The sequence below is a fragment of the Dermacentor albipictus genome, chromosome 4 (assembly GCF_038994185.2).
Source record: "Dermacentor albipictus isolate Rhodes 1998 colony chromosome 4, USDA_Dalb.pri_finalv2, whole genome shotgun sequence".
Classification (NCBI taxonomy): domain Eukaryota; kingdom Metazoa; phylum Arthropoda; class Arachnida; order Ixodida; family Ixodidae; genus Dermacentor; species Dermacentor albipictus.
The window spans coordinates 27,157,039-27,179,558 of record NC_091824.1 but is presented as its reverse complement, the minus strand read 5'-3'; the positions used below and the strand labels follow the sequence as shown (position 1 = coordinate 27,179,558).

At 51.6% G+C, this 22,520-nt stretch overlaps 1 protein-coding gene across 4 annotated transcripts in view; it reads right to left on the bottom strand.

Moving 5' to 3' along the window:
• Window positions 1-22,520, bottom strand: part of LOC135905288 (centaurin-gamma-1A-like) — a 317,818-nt gene that overhangs the window by 111,398 nt on the left and 183,900 nt on the right. Inside the window, exon 1 of one of the 4 annotated variants that reach the window (XM_065436305.2) lies at window positions 12,745-14,372. The exons of 2 other annotated variants lie outside the window; for them this stretch is intronic. In XM_065436305.2, the coding sequence (XP_065292377.1) occupies window positions 12,745-12,979 (235 nt within the window). In that variant the 5' untranslated portion in view covers window positions 12,980-14,372. Of the gene's footprint in view, window positions 1-12,744; window positions 14,373-22,520 lie in introns of those variants that run through there. One more of the 4 variants, XM_065436308.2, reaches the window with a different exon arrangement.

Genomic DNA, 22,520 nt, shown 5'->3' with positions numbered 1-22,520 from the left:
GGATAGACGGTAGCACGTACGAACGGTAAATTAATCGATTCAGAGCAACATAACCATCGCAAACTACGGCTTCGGGGACCGTATATATACATTTAGCGTTCAATTCCATTTTGTATTCGTTTCTCCCTCCGTTACTGGTTCGAACGCGGCCGATCCCGGGCTCATCTCCGGGATCGGCCTCTCGTCGGTTACGAGAAGAATACGAAGAATGAACTACATCGGTATTCGCAGAATAGGAGCCTCAATCGGACGCCACGCAAGCGCGTTTGAGCAGGTAGGCACGGGGGAGGGGCTCCGAGGACAAAATTGCGCATTAGCAGCGCAGCGCGAATGTCGGCCGAGCGGAGATTCCTTCGCAGGCCTACAGACCATTAGGCGCCGCACACGAAATATAAAAAAAAGGAGAGAGAAAGAAAGAAAGAAAGAAAGAAAGAAAGAAAACAACGAGGGATGTCATCGCAACACCGCCACAGTGGACAAGAGATAACGGGCGTCGCAAGCGGCGAAAAACAAGAAATCGGAAAGCGAAACGAACTCGCCTCGGCCTGTTTCGCGTCCCCCCCTCCTCCACCTGCAGCCAGACACGTGCCCAGCGTTCTGGCCGGCCGACGCGACAACTGGACTGCGCGCACAGCTATATCAGCTCAGGCAAGCAGCGAACGTCGTTCATTTCGCAAGAGTGCTGCGCTAATAATAATAATGAATGAAGCGGGAGACACACGCGCACTGTTTGTGGGTCACCTTGGACGGACACGGCGAAGAGGGCTCGGCGCTAAGGGAAAAGGAAAAAAAAAAGAAAAGAAAGGAAAGGGACGAAGCGGATCCCATCTTGGTGGACGAGGCCCGACGCGACCTTCCGCGGCGCCCCTCGGCGACGAAAGCGACGCATGCGGTTTCGCTTTCGCGGCGCGGATCGTGACCCGCGTCCACTTCGCCATCCTGCAGGTCGCCGCGAGCCCTTTTTCGAGACGAGCGCGCACCGTTCCCGCTCAACGAAATCGCGTGCAATGGGAACAGGCAAAAAAAAAGAAAACGCGCGTTTCATATACGCGAGACCCATTAGTTACAGCGTGTTTTTTTTTTCTTTTTTTTACGCGGCACGGTGTTTCGAGTGAGCAAGCTATAGCAGTGTCACCAAAGGGTGCAAGCAGGCGAGGACACGCTGCATGGTAAGACGGGGGCGTTCCTAGATCATTTTGTCCAGTGCGTTAGCTTGAGCTCTCGGAAACGGGAAGGGCCATTTTAGGAGCCCCTGTTCCTCATGCAGAGGCTGCAAGAAATAGGAAATGCAGGGGCGCTGCGCGCCTAAAACAGCCACCTCGAGACAACAGGATACTCGCGGAAATGATCCCCGTGCAGCAGATTAGGGGAAGCGGTCCTGACGGCGGCATAACTCCGGGAACGGCCGCAAGGGGCGCTTGCGTTGCGTAGGAGGTGAACATGTACGGCGTACCTGATTAAATCAAGCAGGCTGGGTGACTATTTGTCCCCGCACCGTTTCAAAGGGGTTGCCATTGAATAATAATAATAATAATAATAATAATAATAATAATAATAATAATAATAATAATAATAATAATAATAATAATAATAATAATAATAATAATGCAAGAGACGTATTAGTAGGAACTGTGAACGCGCACATGGATGATTTAGACTAACATACTGAGTACAACTGTTCTCTAATGCTGGGTCCGTGAGATGAACATAACCTTATATAGCACTCAACTGGGAGAAAGGCAACGTGGCAATCCGGAAACAGGCAGTCATGATGTATCGATTACGCCGTTACCTCGAAAACCTTCTACGAACGATTAGACCAAATGATGTTAGATGAACACTGAAAAAAAAAAAAGATCTTCGGTAGCTTTTGTAAACGACTAACCTTAAAATTTGGGAAAGTTATACTAACGCAGAACACGAATGAATAGCACCAGAATTTCTAAAAATGAATGAAAAGCAAATAACCAAAAATCGCAAAAAGAAAGCTATCGAGGCGTTTCGTACAACAGTATGGGGATATAAGATACTGGTAGACGTTGAATTACAAAGAGGAAACCGCGTAAGTGGTGGAACAAGGAAATAAAAGCAAGCTATAGAAGACCGTAAGCAGGTGTCTACGGATCACCGGGAAGCCAGAAAAGTTGGGATTACACGAAGAAGAGGCGGTACTTAGATGGAACAAATACCGAGAAAAAAAGAAGGTGGCGAGTGAGCCCGTGCAAGAGAAAATTAAATGCGCAAGTGGACCGTTAGGTGCATAACATTCGCAAAAAATACAAAGGCTCCCCAAAAAGGCTCTGGAACCATTTAAAAGCACTCGGAGCTACAACCAAAGATTCGCAAACAGCTATAAGCGATGAAGACGGTAACATCTACGAAGTAACTATGCGCTGTGGTACATCATATACGTTATTAGGAATAACTTCGGCACGAAAGAAAGCCTAGTTCAGACTCGAACAGATCCAGCAACAACAGAGAAACCTGAGAGGTCGAAATGTGGCGTAGAAAGCTTCTACTGTAAAAAAGCAGAAGAAAATGTTCCTAATTACACGGCCGCAGGACCCGATGAAATGCCAATACATGCAGCTAATCAAAAAACCCTGCCCAGAGGGCGAGGCAATGCTAACTAATGCCCTAGACCACGTGATAAGAACGAAGATAATTCCTGTTGGATGGCGTGAAAGCAAGATAAAACTCATCTACAAAGGCAAAGGTGATAAGGGTAAGACGATCTCGTACAGGCCAGTTACAGCAACGTCGGTGACATATAGGACGCAATGCAAGCCATAAAATTGGAACTGCCGAAGTAGAGAGAGAGAGAGAGAGAAAACAAGGGTAGGAAAGGCAGGGAGGTCAACCAGAACAGCATCCGGTTAGAAAAATGTACTGGGGGAACTACATAATGGGCTCAGACTACGGAGACACTTAGAGAGTAATATGCTTGTACCAACTTTCTGCATAGATATTTCAGCAGCTCAGGATAGACTTTCATTAATAGCATTTCTAGATATTAAAGCCACCTGTACGACAACGTAGACAGGGAATTGTTGTGCGATATTCTCAAGCCCGAAGGCATATTTCCATGATTTCGTGGATCTGCTGAGGAAGAGATATAGAGATAAACGAGTATACGAATTGTACGGGAAGGCCGAAGGTGTATTGAAGGGGTGGAAATTCACCAAGGACTTAAGCAAAGATGTCTTCTATCTCCGTTGCAATTCACGCTGTATGTTAAGGGCATAGAAAGACGACTGCAAAAGAGCGAATTAGAGCTTGAGTTATCATGCATGCGTAATGGGCAAATGGTGCAACGGACTCCCCGGATTAATGTATGCGGACGACATAGTGCTGCTAGCGGACAATAAATGAGATTTACAGACACTTGCGAATATGTGTGGCGACGAAACGACAAATCTAGGCCTTAATTTTAGCACAAGTCGGGAATTATGATCTTAAATGAAAAAGGAGTAATTACATGGTTTCAAGTCAACAACAAGTCACACCCATAGTTACGCAATATAGATAGCTCGGCGTATACACAGACGAAGGAAAGACTTATGCACCGACCAAGATAATGTGAAAATAAAGGGGAAGCGGAATGCAGCAATAATGAAACACAGAGAGTGCACTGTGGGGCCACAATAAATAAGAGGTGGCGCGTGGAATCTAAAAAGGAGTAATGGTGCCAGCGCTAACGTTCGCAGATGCCATCATGTAATTAATGTCGGATATGTTGACGGAGTTGGAAGTTAACCGAACATATAAAGGTGCATCGTAGGTCGGTTGGCTTTGTGAGCCCACGGTAAAACCACAAATCGAGGCAATGAAAGGGGACACGAGTTGAGCCTCTTTTGAAGCCAGAGAAGCGCAGAGCAAAATTAGTTGTGAAGGAAGACTCAGGAACATGGATCAACATAAATGGACGGCTAAAGTGCACCAGTATCTGTACCTGAAAAGCGTGGACACAGAACGGAGGAAGAGGTAATAGGGTTGGCAACCAAATGTAGGGTAATTGAAACTGTAGATAGGCAACCAGGAGCCGTGAAAAAGAAAGCGAAAGAAACAAATATAGTTAACTGGACGCAAAGAACGGAAACAGAAAGGAGCATGCAGATTCACAAGAATGGGAAGAAAGAAATTCGAAGGGAAAATCTGTACGATAACACAAAGGGCAGTGCCTTGCTATTTGAGGCTCGATCCGGTTGCTGAAGGACAAAAACATTGCGGAGCAAATATTCGGAACTAGATGCCTGTGTATACGTGTATGCTGCAGCGAAAACATCCGGCGGCCTTACTGCACATCCCAATAGAATGCGAAGGGATGCATGCACTGAGAGCCGTGGACAACGTATGCCTGCCAGAAGCGCTTGGATTTAAAGTACACGGAAACGTGAACCGGTCGGCAGTCGAGATAAACAAGATATGTTCAGAGTATTGGTGGGGAAAAAGAAGCAAGGGAGAGATTGATGCGACCGGATCCGTTACAGGCACACGTAGCGGCATAGGGTAGATAGACAAATCTTGAGGTCAAAAGAAGAAATATTACGGATATGTGTACAAAAATGCTACAATGAAAAACGTGCGCAGCATGGCTCATAAAATCAAGCAGGCTAGGTGACTATTTGGCACCGTCGCGTTTCAAAGGGGATGCCAATAAATCACCACGAGAGAAACTAGCCTATATATAGGCATGCGCACAGAGTGCAGGTGTATAATTGCCGCTAAAATGTGTCGCTCTGCCGCCAAACACAGCATGATTAGAGTGTAGCGCCAAGGAGCTGCTCGTGGCCGGTGTCGCGTGGACACCGCGAAATCGGCGCGGTATATAAGCGCGCAGTAGGTGTGTAAACACACCGCGGGCGTAGAAGCCACGACTACACGCACAGCAGGCGTCCTTCCATAGAAAGCGAGCAGGCTATGAACCAGCACGAGCCGTTTATACACCCAGAGGCATCAACTACACACACACGCGCGTACGCTCTGCGCCGAGCACACCTCTGCGGCCCCAAGGCCGACAGCAGGTGGCGGGCCTTGACAGCGGTTAGGGGTCACCGGCGGACGGGGCCAGGGACTACGTACGCAGGCGCCACCGGTCACTGCTCTGCGCATGCGCCAGGGATGCTGCATACGGCGAGAGTGTACGAGCCCGCGCAGCCGCAGTTAGGTTCAGAGAAGAAAAAAGAACAAATGTGGACCACACGCGCGCAATGCGGGAGTCAGTCGACGTGACACTTCTCGACGGCTTCCATCACACTTGTGCTATATGGAGACGCTGATGGTTACGAGGTACAGGTCGCACACTAACGGCTCGCGCCCGTGCATGTGTGCGTGTATGTGTGTGCGCGCGCGTGTGTACCCACAAGTGCAGAACGTAACGCTCAGGGGCGTAGCCAGGGGGGGGGGGGGGGGGCTTATGGGGCTTCAGCCCCCCCCCCCCCCCCGAAATTTTTTCGTGCTGTCATGCGCCGCCAACCAAAACAACTCCCGGCGCCGGAAAGCATGCTCAATTTTGTCTACAATGCCCTTAATTCACGCTCGAAAAAACATTTAAGCGCGAACATTGCGAAATCTGGCTGGATTTCGCGGCAACGCCCATGCATCGGGAGTCATATATCGTAACGCAAGGAGCCCCACCGAGCACAAAACTTCAAGGGCGTTTTGATGGCGAGCGGGCTCGTCTCGGCATCTCGCGGAGGCCGCGGAATCTACGGAGCGCTTGGATTTCAATTCTGAAACTTTGTGGGTATAAAGTTTCATAACATTTTGATGCGAAAGGTGCATTGACATTTCCGAAGTCGTGCTTTAGATTTTCAATTACGGAACTTTGTGGGTTTAATGCTGTTGTGAACATTTGACGCCAAAGGTGCATCGACTTTTCTAAAGTCGTACATCGGGCCATACAACGAGACAAGCCAAATCAACATACTATCACACAAGTTGACAAAGCACGCAGCGAGGTCCGATGAGACAAAGCGTTGTGGTGGTTCATTTGTGCCGTCAGGTCACAGAAAAGAAATGAACGTTTTTTTTCCACCTGCGCCAAAGCATCCTTGTCAAGACACTAAATCCACCATTGTAACTAAGTTCTGATTTATTTTTCTACCTTGACTTTTATTCGCGAGGATACATTGAGCCCCTTTCTCTTCTTTTTTTCTTTTGTTCTCGTAACCCGCGGGCTGCCGATCCAGCCAGAGCGCATGCGTTTTTCTCGTGCTGCATCGACAACCGCGCTACGCACTTGGATGCGCGTTACTTTTCTCTGACCGACTGCATTTTCGCCTGGCAGAGTTTTGGACGCTTTCTGGCTAGCAGACGAGAAAAAGAAACAATGCATAGTCGCTCGCCGCCAGCACTGCGGGGACTCGACGGATTGCAACGAGTTCGCTTGAGCGCAACCTCTCCGGAAAATTTTGTCTCGCCGGTATAGGATACCGAGCATTATGCGTATGGTTTTCTGTGGACCAAGCGTCACACGTTTTCTTCGATATTGCTTCGGTAGCCACACTAGGTGCCCAAAGTAGGCATTCGATTGTAGCCGACAAGCGTTCCTTTGCGTTATTCTATTTCGCCGCCCCCTGCCCCACAAAAGAAAAAAAGGAAGACATTGTTGCGGCGCAGCGAATTGTCGCATGGTGAAAGTTCGATTTTGTGACTTCTTTTGCGGAGAGTAATGGGCCACGGGACGCTTCAGTTGCCGGATACTATTATATTATTGCGATAGCAGCTATATGAAGACTCGAGGCGCATTCCTGCTGTTGCCCGCATGTTACGTATAAATAAAGGCCAAGGGCGATAACATCTTGACCACGTGCCGCATGCTCTATGTGCGAATGAAAGCGTGGGGGGAAGGGGGAGGGGGTGAGCCGACGATGAGTCTTGTGCGCGCAAGAGAGAAAAGCGGAGAGGAAGCGCGCCGCCTTCCGTCGCACGCGATACATATTGGGAGTGGAGGGAGGGGGGGGGGGTGATCTGTGAATCTGTGGTTGCGCAACCTGTTTATCTGCCTTGTTTGATGCATTATATATAGTGACTTTTTCTTAGGTACGTAGATTTATTGGAGACTTATACGTATATTTAAATATCTTGTTGCGAGGTTTTGTGTATATGCGCAGTGAACATTGTTTCCAGTGACAATTTTTTGCCCTGTATCAAGCTGTATCTTCAACCCGCGCAATAATGGTTCGGTTCATTATTTTCGAGGCATGCGCGTAGCACATACGCATCTCATTTACAAGTGACATGCAGAGGTGAGGTTAAATGTTCTTTAATGCTCTCATACACTGGGTTGAACATGGTTGCGTGGCATAATGGACACTCCTAAAGTTGGACAGCTTCATGTAGTGAGCTTTTTGACAAATGAAGATGTTTCCCAAAAAGAAATTATTCGCCGTATGGCTGCCGTGTACGTTGAACATTCTGCTTCATTGGCCACTGCGAAGCGTTGTAGCCAGCTGTTCAAAGAAGGACATGAAAGTTACAAAGAAGATCCATGGCCGGGCCAAAGCCACCATGCAATCACCCCCAACACAATTGAAAATGCCGTGGTTGCTCAGTGGCTATGGTGTTAGGCTGCTGAGCACGAGTTCGCGGAATCGAATCCCGGTCATGGCGGCTGCATTTCGATGGAGGCGAAATGCGAAAACACCGGTGTACTTAGATTTAGGTGCACGTCAAAGAACCCCAGATGAGGGTGACGACTTTTTGTCTGCAATTGTGACCGGGGATGACTCGTGGTGCCGCTAATACTAGCCTGAAACACTACGGCAAAGCTTACAGTGGAAACATTTGAATTCACCATTCCCAAGGAAAACATGGGCCGTCATGTTGACTTCTTTTTAGATCGTTAGGGGCCGTTATTGATCGAATTTTCTAAACCTGGAGAAACTCTAAATCGTTTCAGATGTTGTGAAAGGTCGTATCGGCTGCGTGTCGCAATCAAGAACAAACGACGTGGAAAATTGAGCATTGGGAATATCTTGCTTCACGACACTGCCCGTTCCCACGTCGCTGATGTGGTTAATACAAAACTGGCAAAGTTCAAGTGGGAAACGCTTCAACATCCCTCATGCAGCCCAGACCTGCTGCCTTGCGTCTTCTACATTTGGTAAAATTTGAAAAAAAAACTGCTCAAGGGAACCAGATTCATGTCGGAAGATGACGTGTAGTCATTTACAGATTTTTGAGGAAGCAACCCAAGGAGTTTTATGAGACGGGAATCACGCAACTCGTTAGTAGGACAAGTGTCTAAATACTCATGGTGACTACTTTTAAATAAAGTACCCCGTTTCTCATATATTCGCATTGGCTCACTTTCATTTGACTCGCCCTCGTATGTTTTGCAGAACTCCTGATTTTTATATGTGCTCTCTGTTGCGACTATAATTTCCGAGCAATTACTCGCAATACACAACCGGTGACGGCTGCCCCTGCTCAATACATTCTAACAAAGGACAGCGTCATTGAGATTTTCCCCTGGTCGTTGCATATGTACGAATATATATATATATATATATATATATATATATATATATATATATATATATATATATATATATATATAGATCCCTCGACTGAATTATAATGGGGAGGCCGAGCTGCAAAGTGAGCCCCCCCCCCCGAACGAAATTTCTGGCTACGCCACTGGTAACGCTTGACGTGGGACGCGCCTACACCCATTTGCAAAGACATAATATTAATTGTGCTTGTCAATCAAGAGGTTGGTCCTTCGGGGTGAGCTTGCGCTGCAAACGCACATCGTGCACTGGCGTCAGGACCCGCCCGCCAAGTCACCGCCTTCGCAGTCGCCGGAATGGGCCCAGTTTACTCAGCGAGTCGATGCGTCCATCTTCGGGGAGGCGTAGACGAAGCTTCGCCATTAAGCCCGCGCTGCCCAAACACGGTTGCACGTCGAGCAAAATTAGAACGCGCTCATCTTTATTTCTGGCCACAGAAAGTTAATTTGCGAAAGGAAAATGAATGTTATTTGAGTTAAAACCTAACTTAGCGACACATTATTTGGCGATTGGCTCGGTGAATTGTATCCACGACTGAAAACTCGTTCCAGCGGATCGATAGCGCTAGGCTACGCATTGTTTCCCGCGCTTGAATTCAAATTTCGGTGTCTCAACTCGACGTGCATGGTGCGTTCGGCATTGCAGAAGCTTGCCCAAAGTCAGGAGGCGCCCAACCACGCTCCGTACAAAAAGAGAATCCGTGCATAGTGTGGGTCTCGCGCATGCGCCAGTGCCGCTTATCCAATGCTCTAGGTAATTTCTAAAGCTGGCCGTCGGGCCGGCAGGGATGTATGCGCGCTTTCTCTTCGGCGAGCGAGAGAAAGCCACCGCTACTGGGGCGTGCGCTTCCCTCACCCGGCCCGGAAGCGGCCCTCGGCGGTGGTGCCCGCTCGGGCGGCGCCTGCACGCCACGAGGACCGGAAGAAACGACACGCGCACTGCACCCAGCGAGCCTGCAGCACGCTGCTGACCCGGGGCGTTGCATTGCGCGCGCCTTTCCACGGAAAGACGCCCGTGGGTGCGGGCTAAGCACAGTGCACGCAACACCGATACGGGACTGAACACTGGGAGGAGAGCAATCAAGGAGGACGCTAATGTTACAGCAAGAGCGCGCTATAGTTTAGCGTAAACGTGTGAATAGCTGACGTTCTCGTAGAGGTTAAAACGAAGGGATGGAGTTTGGGCAATCCATGAAAGGCTTAAAGCAGGTAGTCGCGGGGGTCTACATTACGGTAAGAAAATGGCTGCCAAGTAAAAGAAACCCAGTGAGAGGGTGATAGAGCGTGGTGATTACGTTAGCCAATTTGCAGGGACGGGTGGGCGTGTCAGCTGACGCACTGCAAGGTGCATAACCGGAGATAATCGAGAGAGGCCTTTTGCTGGTCCAGCAGTGAACTTATATACGATGATGAACGTATATAACGTCACAGAAATTGCGCCAGATTTGAGTGCCCGTCACGGGTGGCCAACGAGAGTTACGAAAATAGAATTTGAAAGGGAGATACCCAATATCGGAAGAGCTGTAGGCTTTCGGTAAACTGCTTCAGAGCGCGAGAGAACAAACTCAGACACAAACAACACGTACCGCGGTATCACACGAAACTCTTCGTAAAAGGAACTTCGATAAGCCAATGTCCCGCAGGTGTCCTGGGGGGCAACATCCGTGTGCACGGTTGTATATACGCGCAAGATCCCTGACGTAACTGCTGCAATCCGAGCGAACGCTTAAGCAGTGGACTCTCTCTCGACGCAAACAATGGGAGCCAGGCGAAACGCACACAAGGAAGGTACACGCACGAAACTGGCCGCAATTACGGCGCAACACAAAGCGCTCTTATCTCTCTCCGGTGTGAACCAGGAGCTCCGCTATAGCCATACACCTCGCGCTGTCACGGAGCCGAGGGTTGCGCAATGGAGTTCGCAGCAACAGTGACCGCAGAGAAAGAAGTACGGCGTGGCCATTCGGCCAGCATGGTAACGGTGGTAGCTATAGAGTGCGTGGATTTGTCTAAGGTTTCAAACGGCTTCGTGGATTAATCTCATTCGACAAAACACTCCGTTATACACGCAACGATTATGCGCGGATACTCGTTGCCTTCGGTACGATTCGAGGAAACAATCTTATTTCTCGGATATTTAGAAAGATACAGCGTAAGAAATAACGCCACAATAAACGTTCGAAGCCACAGGCACGAAAACTGGACAAATGCAGGGTGTACACACTGGATCCTGTCTCATCTTGTATCTCTCACTGAAGCATTTAATGTTAAATCCCGATAGTAATTTTTTCTGCAGGAAACTATGGGTTCCGCGGGTTCGTCAGAGCGAGACGCGGCCCGGTGCGCATGCACCACGACGGCGGTTACGCGCGCGCGATGCAGAAGGCCGCGCACCCCTTTCTTCGCAGGATGCGAGCTATAATGGCCGCCACCTGCTGCTGCCGCCGCCGATGCGCGAGACGTTCGTCGCTGCGTCGTGACCGGCACGACCCCCGAGCGGGCGTAATTTCGGATGCACGCGGTGACCACGCGGCCGCGAGCACGCCCAACCGACGCGTCGCTCCATGGCGACCGCGCAGAGGCCGATAGGTCACTCGTGCAAGGACGCGACCGCATGCATGTGCATGCGTGCACAGAGGCCGCCGCACGTGCAGTGCGTTGCGCAACTACTCTTGGCCCCATTGCATGCGCGCAGCAGTTGGACCGCCGCACGAAGCGCTCGACAGACAAGCGCGGCATGGTCTACCGCTGCGACGACAGCGTCTCACCAATTCGGCCGCGGTGCAGCGAAAGGATCGCGTCGGCCAATCGGCAACGACAGCTGACAACGCTTTCCGCGCGAGTGCTCGCCCGTCGTGCTCCGGGGATCCTTCGGCAAAGATTCGGGTAAGTTCGCGTCGCGCAATCAGAGGTGGACGGTTCCTCTGCTGGGGTCACACGATGACACGACTTTCGTAGCCTTCGCTGCACCGAACAGAATAGGCGAGACCAGGTACAGTATAGTTCACGGGGCGGCAGTCTTCTATAGCACGGCTGCGATCGCGCATTTGCGACTGTCGAACGTACCGGGCTCGTACTCTCGGTCGACAGAGTTTCGGGGCATGCTTTCGCTCCATAGCGCGACGGGTATCCCGTCCACTAGACTAGTTAGGTCACTGAACGAATGTGCGTACTGTAGGTAGTATGCCCGAAAAGCGATCAACCGAGATTATGACCGGCCCCCGGCGCGTCCTCGTTTCGGAAACTGACTCCAGTTACCTCTGCGGCCGCCACAGTGTTACGTAAAATACGAACAGCAACCAGCGGGGCTATGTGCCGGCATAAACATCCAGATGAGCAGTAAACGTGGCGCGTTGCGAACGAACGAAGAAGTGACAATACGTACATGACGATATACAAACAGGCGTGTCCAAGTTTAACGGCAGCTGCCTCGCGTCACTTAATTTCTCCCCGCCCGCAAACACGCTAACGTTTATCGCTCGTGTGGATCCCGACCATGGTTAAATAACCCGCATGCTTTCTCCGATGTCACTGTCTGTTATGTTCGTATGGCTATAACTGAAAAAACAAAAATCGAACCTCTCAGATCCCCTTATTAATGCGACTAGCATTCTTGGCTGAGTTCGCCCACTTTGGCGTGCTGCCATCTAGCACTTGAAACGTCGCTCTTGGAGGAAGTTACATGTCCGACAGATGAAAATTACAACGTGCAATCTGCTATAGCGAACAGTGAAAGTTATTTTTACGCTCGAAAGAGACACCCATGCAATCACGCTGTAGTTCATTCGAAATCAAACATGCTGAAACACGATTCCGCAGTGCCAGCGACACAAAACTGGCCGTGGCTGGGAGGCGGCGTTTATAGTCAAGCTTTCTTTGTAGACACTGTGACCCGGGCTGACGCTATGGCACGCGTGCGTTTAAAGGCGCATAACATCGTTTGCCTATCTTATCTCACATGTACACATTGCAAACATAAGTGTCTTCCGCGATACGATGCATCGCCACACTACTTGAATGCTAATCGCATCAACGTCTACAGTCATAGCGAGATGGATTCTGCCGACATCTTTCTCCTATAAGTTAGAAAACGCACACGAAGATGGCATGGCCGCACGCGCGACGGACCAGCAAGCAATACGTTAAAACAGTGAAACGTGGTCGGCTACGCAGCAACACCTCGCGCGCGCACGCTTGAGACATGGCGCAAAGTGGGTGACGACGCTCACCGGGCGAGAGTGCTCTCTTCTTGAAGACGAACCGCTGAGACACGACGGCCGCCGAAGCCCCAGAGCCGGCGGTGGCGGCGACCTTCTTGATCCTCTTGGAGACGCGGAAGGATCGCCTGGCGAACGCCAGCGTCAGCATGGGCATGCTCACGGGCTGGCGTCGCACGCCGCCTTTGGACGACGGCGAGCGCGGTTTGCTCGAGGGCAGCCACTCGGTCAGGGACGGGAACTTCATCTTCGCCCGCCGGCAGAGAACGCAACTCGCGAACGATATTAGGGTTCCGGGAACACGCCGCCTAAACAGAGCGACAACGTGCGATCCAGCACGATTTAAGCCCGGACATCGTGTTTGTTTTCCACAAACGCCGGAAGCGCAGACGTTGCCCAGGCTCCGCTTATCGTAGCGTTATTCCCACTGGACGTAGCTTCAGCTTCGGAACGTTGCTCCAACGACCCGATCCGGCTGCGACGACACCGTTGCACGCCCTCGGATATCGCAGTATCCACGAGTGAAGCTTCGCGCAGTTCACACCTTCGAGGCGTCTGCGCACGGAATAATCACACGGTCGCTGTTAGAGCTCGGCAGAAAGCGCGCGAGCAGTCCCTGGCAAATGACTCTGCAATCGAAGAGCTTTCACAATAGGTTCATCCACTTGCAGACAGGGCCTTGTTTAAACGCCACGCCGAAACATCAGTCATCGCACGAACGAACATCTTGCAACTGCCCTCGACACGTGCAAATCAGCGACGCCGTCATCACCAACTGCAGGTGGAAGCGGCAACGGCCCCCCCGAAGGCTCCGGAGATTTGCGACGTCCGCTTGTCCCGAGCGGGAGTCTGCCAGGCTGTCTGTCGTACGACGAGTTGGCGCGCTCGGCGCGGAAGCGAACTTGGTTTCTCTCCACGTCGCTGCTGCCACAGCGTGAAGAGCGAAAGGCAGGAACCGAAACGGGCTCGGCAGAGTGAACTTCCCGCTGTAAGAAGCCCTGCGTCAGTGTTGACGACAACGTCGCGACACGGGGGAGGACTGCGCCGGGGTCACAGTTTTAGGACGATCGAGCCACGGATTCGAGGGTCGCAGCTGGCACGGCGTGCTCGCGAGAGCCTTATCTTCGCCGCGACGAACCGACTCGTCGAGCGTTCACGGCTGAGGCGCCTGGGGGGGAGGTCACTAAAGGGTTCGCCCCAATCGAGACAGACCCTAACGCTAACAGACGCCGGCGCTGAACGACACACTTGCGCTGGGCGTCGAAGACGTTGTTTCTGGCCGCGTCTATCCGACGTCGTAATCAAGTCCACAGCACTGGATCAATCGATGGTTGGCGAATCCTGCCGAATTCCCTCAGATTGGACAACTGGAGGCAACGTTCCCCGATCCGCAAGGTTCTGCGCACGGACGAAGGAGTCTCGTTCACATCCAGCGTCGGCGCGACTGTGAAGCGCCGAAAGGGGTCGCCGTTTCGCCACCTCGGACGCGTCACGACGACACGGGGCTGCTGCACGCGACGGCGGCAGCGGCAGCAGCACCCAGGGGCGCCGTCCTTGGCGCAGTCCGCTCGACGAGACGCGGGCCCATCGCTGCTCGACGACTTCTACCCGAGCCGCAGGTCGTGCGTCGACGGTGCGCACCTTCACGACGGCGTGAGCGCGCGACGAATGAATGAACGGGCGGCCGCCGGAGACAACACGCGCGGGGAAAGGAGGAGCCGCCTGCCACCACGTCGAGCGCGCGAGAGAGGCGAGCGAATAAAAGGAGGTCACGTGGTGCGTCGCTCTCGCTCCCCCCCGCTTGCACACCTCTCGGGCGTCGCTGAACACTTGAGAGAGAGAGAGAGGACGTGGAAGAAGGGCCGATGGGTAGAGGGAGAGGGGGAAAGCCACAGCCAACATCCGATCAACGAGTGCAGGTCCGCGCTAGCCGAACACATGCCACAGCGCAGCGCCCGAGAAGACAAGTGGAGAATGGAGAATGAAAATCAACGAAATAATGCGGCAGGAGCTTACAAAGAAAAAAAGAAAAAAGGGGGGGGGGCGGATTGAGGTAGGAGAGAACATGCCGAACACGCAGATGCGCGCAAAATAAAGAAGCGATAAAGTTCAGAGCCAGACAGATACGAAGGGGACAGAAGAGGAACACCTGTTGCCTGAGCAATCAAAGGAGAAATAAACTAAAGAAGATAGCCAAATAGGCGCTGCAAACACACACGCTCACTGGGGCTGCAGGGTGGAGTGGAGATGGGCTGAGACCGAGGCTATACAGCCCGGTCCACGGGTCGGCATTGTGACGCAAATTCCTGCACTTTATTCCACCGACCCGAGCGTAGAGACGCGAGAAGGAACCCCCACCGCACTCCCGCCCGAACACTCGCAGGCCTCCGTTTCTCCCCTCAGTGGGTGACACGACCGAGCCAATGCACCCGCGCGCCTCTTATTTGCTTCCTCTCGAGTTGTCAGCCACCCACTCTTCTGTCCCTGTCGCTTTCATTGTTTCCTTTTTTTTTCTTTTACATGCACGGCCAAAGTGGCAAAGTAACCACTGTTACCAACGCGCACATACTGCGGCATAGCAGGGTACTCGGGGCCATCGGGAAAAAACCACTCGAGCGAAGGGATTGGCGACTGCCCAGCGCAATCATTTTCTAAAGCACTTTTGCCAATGCGTACTTCATTTTGCCATTCTGCGCTTTCTATTCGATAAACGCGCGACATGCCGCCCCAAGCACGTTGCCACCTCCAAGCATACATCGCTATTACAAGCACGTCGCCACTTAAAACCGATTACTGCCGCTCCAAGCACACGGGCGCGGGTAAGGTCATAAGCTGTGTTGCGACAACGCCCGAGAGAGAGAGAGAGAGAGAGAGAGAGAGAGAAGAAAGGAAACTTCAATGTACAGCGCTTACTGTAGTGTTAGGAAATTTCTACTGCTGGCTTTAGCTATATATATATATATATATATATATATATATATATATATATAATTTACGAGATCCGAGATCTGAGGAAAAGGACATTTCTCGAACCTGGACACGCAACTTGAATTTCAAATGCACTACGTCCAGTAGCGTACGCGACCAACACAGTGTCGTACTGTTTCACTTGGCTGAGAGTTAAATCTGGGCTGCTTTCTCGCGGAACCCGGCCCGCGCACAGGAAGGCTTCGGGGCCGACTGCGTGCATTTCTGATGTCGCAAATCGTACGGTTCCGCAATGCATTCCCGCCCACTTCAATAATGCCCGAAAGTCAAATGTCGCGTTACGAATAAAGAAATTAGCAAAGAAAAAGAAAAGAAGCGAAGGTCGGTCGAATGTCCTCTGCAGCTCGAAAGGTTAGGAGAGGAGGCGGGCGCAATGACGAAATAGCGGAGTGAGGTGCGCACGCGCTCGTCCAATGCGGAATCGGCAGTGCACGCGCGATGCCCACGGCTCCGCGATGACCTTTCTCAATGCTCATTCAACATCTAAGACTTCGAGTAAACATTAATTCGAGTTGATCGCCATCCCGCTGGTTCCGCCTACGCGCGGCACGAGAGACGCGCGCTGGGCGCTGTTAACTCCGAGACGCGGATACGACGCCAGCTGCAGCGGCTCTCAAAGCTGTCACTTCCTCCGGCAGACTGCAGCTGCGACTTCCACAACACGAAGCGCGGCTTAGACGTGGAAAATGCTGAATTAAAGGAGCGTACGGAGACACGTTTTGCGAGTCGCAGCAATGACGGTCGCAATTTGCAACGCTAAATCTTGGGAAATGTAAGATTAAATAGTTGGTCTTGAAAAGCAGGGCCCGCGGCATTATCGACATCATCATGACGCCACGACAGCGAGCGAAATTGCAAAGGGAAAAGTATAAGGCGCAAGTTCCATTTCGGGAATTTCGCGTGGAGGTTACTCAAGCATAACTGTACGTCACTGTGACGTCCCTAATTTCATATTTTCTTCTTTAAAAGACATACGGATATTCGAATGGATGCGACTCGGTAAACGTTCTCGCAATATGCGAACTTCACTGTTCGGCTCTTTTACGTATAAAACTTACCGGTCAAGAAATTACTTCGACGCAACCAGCCGTCCAGGTTCATGACATCACGGTGACAGCTCTTAAGTAAAAATGGACTTCCTGGCATACAGCAGAATGGCGATTTTCGCAATACAGTTCGCAAACCAATTAATTATCTGTTTAGCGAACCGTTAGGCGCCTTCTCGCTTCTCCCGCGGATGTTGCCGCCGGTTATTTGGTTGCTCCCAAATTAAAATGTGCATCTTAGTGCTTATTCTTTACAAGGTCCTCAACGTTGGCTCCTTATACTTAGCGTGTGCGAGAATGAGAGGCATATGCGTCTTCACTGTTCGTGTCACGACGGGAGTCGAATGCACATAGGGCGACGATTGCATCGCGCTCCCCCGGTGCGTGCTGCACGCACTGGCGAAACTGGCAGCGGCGTTGCGTCTACATTCGCGATCTAAGCTGCACGTATGTGTATACATACAGTAAGATAGACGACCGTGTGTTCGGGCGTCCTCTTAAGGCCCCAAAATATTTTATTTATTATAGGCGAGTTCGGAGACTGCAGCTGTCGAGCTGGAAAATCGAGCCGCGAGCGCCTGGCTCGGAACACCGCGACCGTCGTGTATATATCGCGGCGAACTCAGTCGAGCCGCCTCGGCGACTTGCGGGTGTGGAATGGCGATTATATAGAAACGCGATCCTAATGGTAACACCTGACTATACGGTATAAGATAGCGGCGGACCGACACAAACAAAAAGCCAAGCTATGCGCTCGTGAATCCTACCAAGGCGGCTCGCATCGGCTTGTCGGGATGAAAACCCATTTGTCGGGCTCGTGTAAAAGGCTATGTCGAGTCGAGCGAGCGTCGCGACGAATGCGGTCAACCTGCCCGGCTGACTCGCCAGACTTGTTCGTCCATATACGCGTACACTCGGCCGGTCGGGCTGGGTCAGCTGGACTTTTGACTCGACCCGCTCGCGTCGAGTTTTATGTGGATTAAGCTAGAGATAACGACCACCGCTAACATAAAGTGCAGCACGGCTGCGTTGGATTTGTAGCCATCCGAAAATAAATTAAAATACCTCTATCTGCATCAGCGAAGCGTCTATACAAGCCTGCGCACTTCCCAGACTTCGCGAATGCCGCTCTTTGATATGCGCGATTTTTATGTCGTGTTTCTTTGGCGCAATGACAAGATTATGCGACAGGGCGCGCGCGCTCCAAACTGTACATGTAATGGTATGCGCTCTGTTAATGAACAGTTGACAGCAGCTCTCGTACTTCTCTGCTTTGTGTTTGTGTCTGTCCGCCACATTGCGCTATAAGCAATACCCTAATTAGAATGCAGTTTATCCTTCTAAACCGTAATGTTCGAGTTACATGGGGAAGAATTGAATTGGATTACGGGGTTTCACGTGCTAAAACCACGATCTGATTATGAGGCACGCCGTAGTGGGGGACACCGGATTAATTTTGACCAGCTGGGGTTCTTTAGCGTGCAAATTAAATGCTGAAAACGGAGCCTGCAGAATGTGCACGATGCGCGCTGATGTGCATACTCCTGTACACTTTCATGAACATTTCATCAAGTAAATCTCGCTGGTACGAGTGAGATAACAGGATAACTTCTCATCGCACGTGCGATTAGAAGTTATAATGCCGCTGGATCGTAAACTGGACATTTATCTAGCCAGGGAGCAAGAAGCACGTAATATAACCAAAACATAGGAACTGAACGAAAGAAAATTCATTTTGTTGTGTAAAGTGAACTTGCTCTGTGGTCGGTTACATTTAGGAAGCAATCTACAATTCAGGCAATTTTGCATAAGAACAGATTAAAACCACGTTCAACCCCCCACGGCTGCTCGTGTCGGTGCTTACGCTTGGGCAGGAACGCTCTATCGCAAGCCCTGCAAATTTCATCACCGCCGATGACACTTTCTTTAACTTCCTATACCTTGCTTCACACAGCTACGTGTCTCCTATTACTACTCGTTGCTGTGCTGTCCGGTTGTTTCCTTACTTGTTTTCAAGCGTTTTCCACCGCAAGATGCACGCGCCTCGTTTACGAGATCGTACAAGTTCACCGAAGATAAGCGGAATTTCAGTCAACGGAAAGTTTTCGCAGGGCAGAGAACACTCTTTCTACCAAGTTTTTTCGACACCGCGTCTACCGCACTTTCGCCTTCATTTGCGCTTCCACACGTGGGCGTCGTTTACAAAGGCTCGGAACAATCCCCGAACGCGCGCCAAAGCAAGCCCAGCAGCGCCATCATTTCGATACGTGAGCATCAGAACAAAGAAAAAAAAAAATAACGGACGAATAATCGGCTGACGCGAACAGCGGTCGTTGCGGCGGAGAGCACGCATGCATTGCCTTTCAAGCTGAAAGAGAGAGAGAGAGAGAGAGAGAGAGAGAGGGAAGGCTCAGATAGTTCGGGCAATGACGGAGAAATGCAGCGTGCAAAATGAGATTACACGCACCCTCACACGAAGCCACAGAGCGAGCGCCGTGGAACCGCCATGCACCGGAGAAAGGGAGCACGCGTTTAGTGAGCTGGAAACAAGGGCTGGACGCTCCGCGGTTGCACGAATCCAACCCTTTGCGGCCAATGAAAAGGGGCGATTTCAAAGTCGGGATTATGGGAAGGCCTGGCCTGTAAGGGAAGAAGGCGCGTTGGCAATTGGGAGTCGAGCGAGAGAAAAAACAAAAAGGGAGTCATTCACGCGGGAATTCGGTGCACCTCACGCATGCATAACCGGCCTGCGACCGGCCGATCAACGCTAGTCGTTTATCACGGGAGCCCGTTAGCAGTCGGGAGGCGAGGTATGTTTCGTACCACTACATGCGCTATGTTTGGGAGCCGAAAAAAAAAAAAAAGGAACGCACGGAGTTGGAAGTTGCCGCGAGAAGGACGCTTAGAAACTGGGAAAGAGAGATCGCCGCACGTTGTTGGTTTGATTTGACTCAGCTTTGGGGGCGCCAGACCGCATTGCCAACAGTTTGCACGAGGAATGCAATGGTCCAGGACTACACGAGTGTCAGAAGCATGCCACACATTTATGGTGACGTCCGAAGGTTTTCCTCTTCGCTGTCAGTCGATGTCTTTTTCTCGCGGGATTAATTTTGCACGCTCGGTGTTCTTTAACGCGCGCTCGTACGGGGTGGCCGTTCAAGGGCGCTCCGGCCGTTAGGTTTGGCGTACGCGCCGAAGATGGGACACCGGGGTCGTGAAATCGCCAACGACTCCAGCACTCCTGCTGGAAGACGCGTCAGTCCTGCGAAGCGGTCAGCTATATAGAACCACGAACCAATACGTAGAACAGACCAAGGCGCCTGCCGACGTGGTTTGTCGAGCGGCGGTCGAAGGACGACGCTATACGACGACGAGAGCCCCGAGGAAAGGGCGCGCGTCGCGAGGATATGCCATGCAGCCGCTGCGAGCCGACCGTCAAAAAACGAGACAGCTAAATCGGTAAGCCATTAAACGAGCAACGCTGCGTCAGCTGGGAGGGCTTTGAGCCCCCTCCCGTAAAATATTTGTGCCATCGACCGCTTCCCTCCGGCCTCTCTGGGGCAGTTATCCTTGCGTGCCTGAGTGTACTTTCCACATCGTGTTCAGTCAACATAGGCAGCTGTGCCCCTCGCCATGAAGCTTTCGGACACGCCGATTGGAGGAAGGTGACATCATGGTTTCCCTGGACGTACGCAGATCAGACGGTATTTAAGCGAGTACACTGGGATTTCTTCTGGAGTGTTCGGTGCTCCGAGATGCGTAGTGCGCTTCGATACAGTCATGTAGGCGGCCGAGATGTAACGTTATCCGATTGCTTATGTAATTTACGTAAACAAACCCACCTTTCTATCTTGACGAGACATTTCGACATCGTTTTCTGCGTGAATGGCGCTGACGACAGCGTGGGCCGGATGCCAGTTTTTATCTGACGCTTCACTCCAGCTCCTACACAGTGCGACGAAACAGGTGAAAAGTGGCTTTGAAGCTGTATTACGAAAAATAACCGGGAATGGAAGTGATGACCCTCCTTCCTTTTTCTCATCAGTGGAGCCCGTATGCAAGCAGTAACGCTTAGTTACCCCATCACACGATCCTTGTGGCGCTGCCAAAGCTCCCTGAAGCGACCACCCGAATAGCTCGGTACAGCAGCGTCTTTAGATTCCACGGCTATCGAGAATTCCGGCACCGCAAATGACGAACGACCCCGTGACCTCGCCTCCAGCAGCTGAGCACTATATAACCACTGAGGCAGCACAGTGCACACAGCCTCCTTTTTATTTTTATTCTTACATTCACCTTATTGGTGTGTTTGAGACGGAACTACATTACCTATTAGATGCGGACGTTCTGTTGCTAAGCATAATGGAGTCGAGAAGAAGAACTTTATTGACTGGAAAAGCCAGATGAGGTCGGCCAGAAAGTGGACTACTATCTGGCCAGCTATACTCTGCGCAAGGGAGTCAAAACGTTACAGCGGTCCGCCAGGTATACACGTGACGTCTTGCAGAAATGCTCGCACCGACAGCCGCAGCCCACCGCAGACAAGGTTTTCGAACGGAGCACGATGGTAGCAGCGCTGTCAAATGGAAGCCAGATGCATCAACGTGAGCGTATGAACAAGGAAACGCAACACCGCGCAAGTTTCACGACGTCATGCCTCTGGTCTTCTCATCTAGAACATCAACAAAGTGCAACAAGACGCACACCGCCTCACAGTTACGCTGAAACGTCGAACCTACAAGACGGCGCCTTGCTATAAGGCCCTCATATAAAGTAACGCGACGGCAGCTAACAGCCGTCAAACCATTTGTGAAATTGTGAAGGTGTATTCCGTAAAGACGAGGGCGCCGAATGGCTCTCGACGATGGCAGCCAGACAGGCACAAACCATGACACGTCAGGCATACGGTCCCGTCGGCGATAATTAAAAATAGCTTTCCGCCGACAACACAGCACACTGCGTACGTGACTACAAAAACACGTGAACTCGGCCGCTCCGGCTGGTCGCCCCGTCGGGCGTTATCGGCGAGCTCACCTGTCCACTCCACGAGCACGTTCTCCTTTGTCGAAGCGTATATATCTTGTCAGCTGGAACCGGAAGGGTGCGTGTCTGTCCGTAGAGTTTATCGATAAGGGCACGCGCGGCCGGCGCCGTCGCGTCGAGACCTACGCTGGACGACAGCGGGTGGACACGCGATCTATAGCACACACACAGCACTGGGTGCTGCTATCGGCACAAGTTGCGAGGCAGACCGAGGGGCCAGACTTGGAATCCGCTGGCGCACCGACGACTGCGCGCGCGCTCTCGCTCGAATGGACGGGAATGGATAGGACATCGCCTGTATACTCGGCATACACCGGGAATGTATGCATTAGCACGGTTTATGAGGGCGCGTATTCGGCCGACCGCATCTCCGTGGTGCGCCGTGACAGTCGAGACCAGGGCGAAGTCGAGTTGCCGCGCAACCTTCGTCCTCGCCATCCTGTCTGACCTTGCCGGTGACGCGCGTTACGCCTGCCCTAATTAATCGTCTCCGGACGCTCGTTCTTTTTTTTTTTTCTTCTTAATCCCTGGACATTTATTTGCCTGCTACGACGCGTGCGCCCTCTCGTGACACACGCACGCAAGAGGGCGCTTTAAAAGCCACGGGGGACGTGCACTGTGCGCCGTACCGTACGCGTGCATCACGTGCGCGTGCATAAAGGACGTTTACGCAGCCTCTCCCCCTCGCGCGCGCTGTATTACGAACAAAAC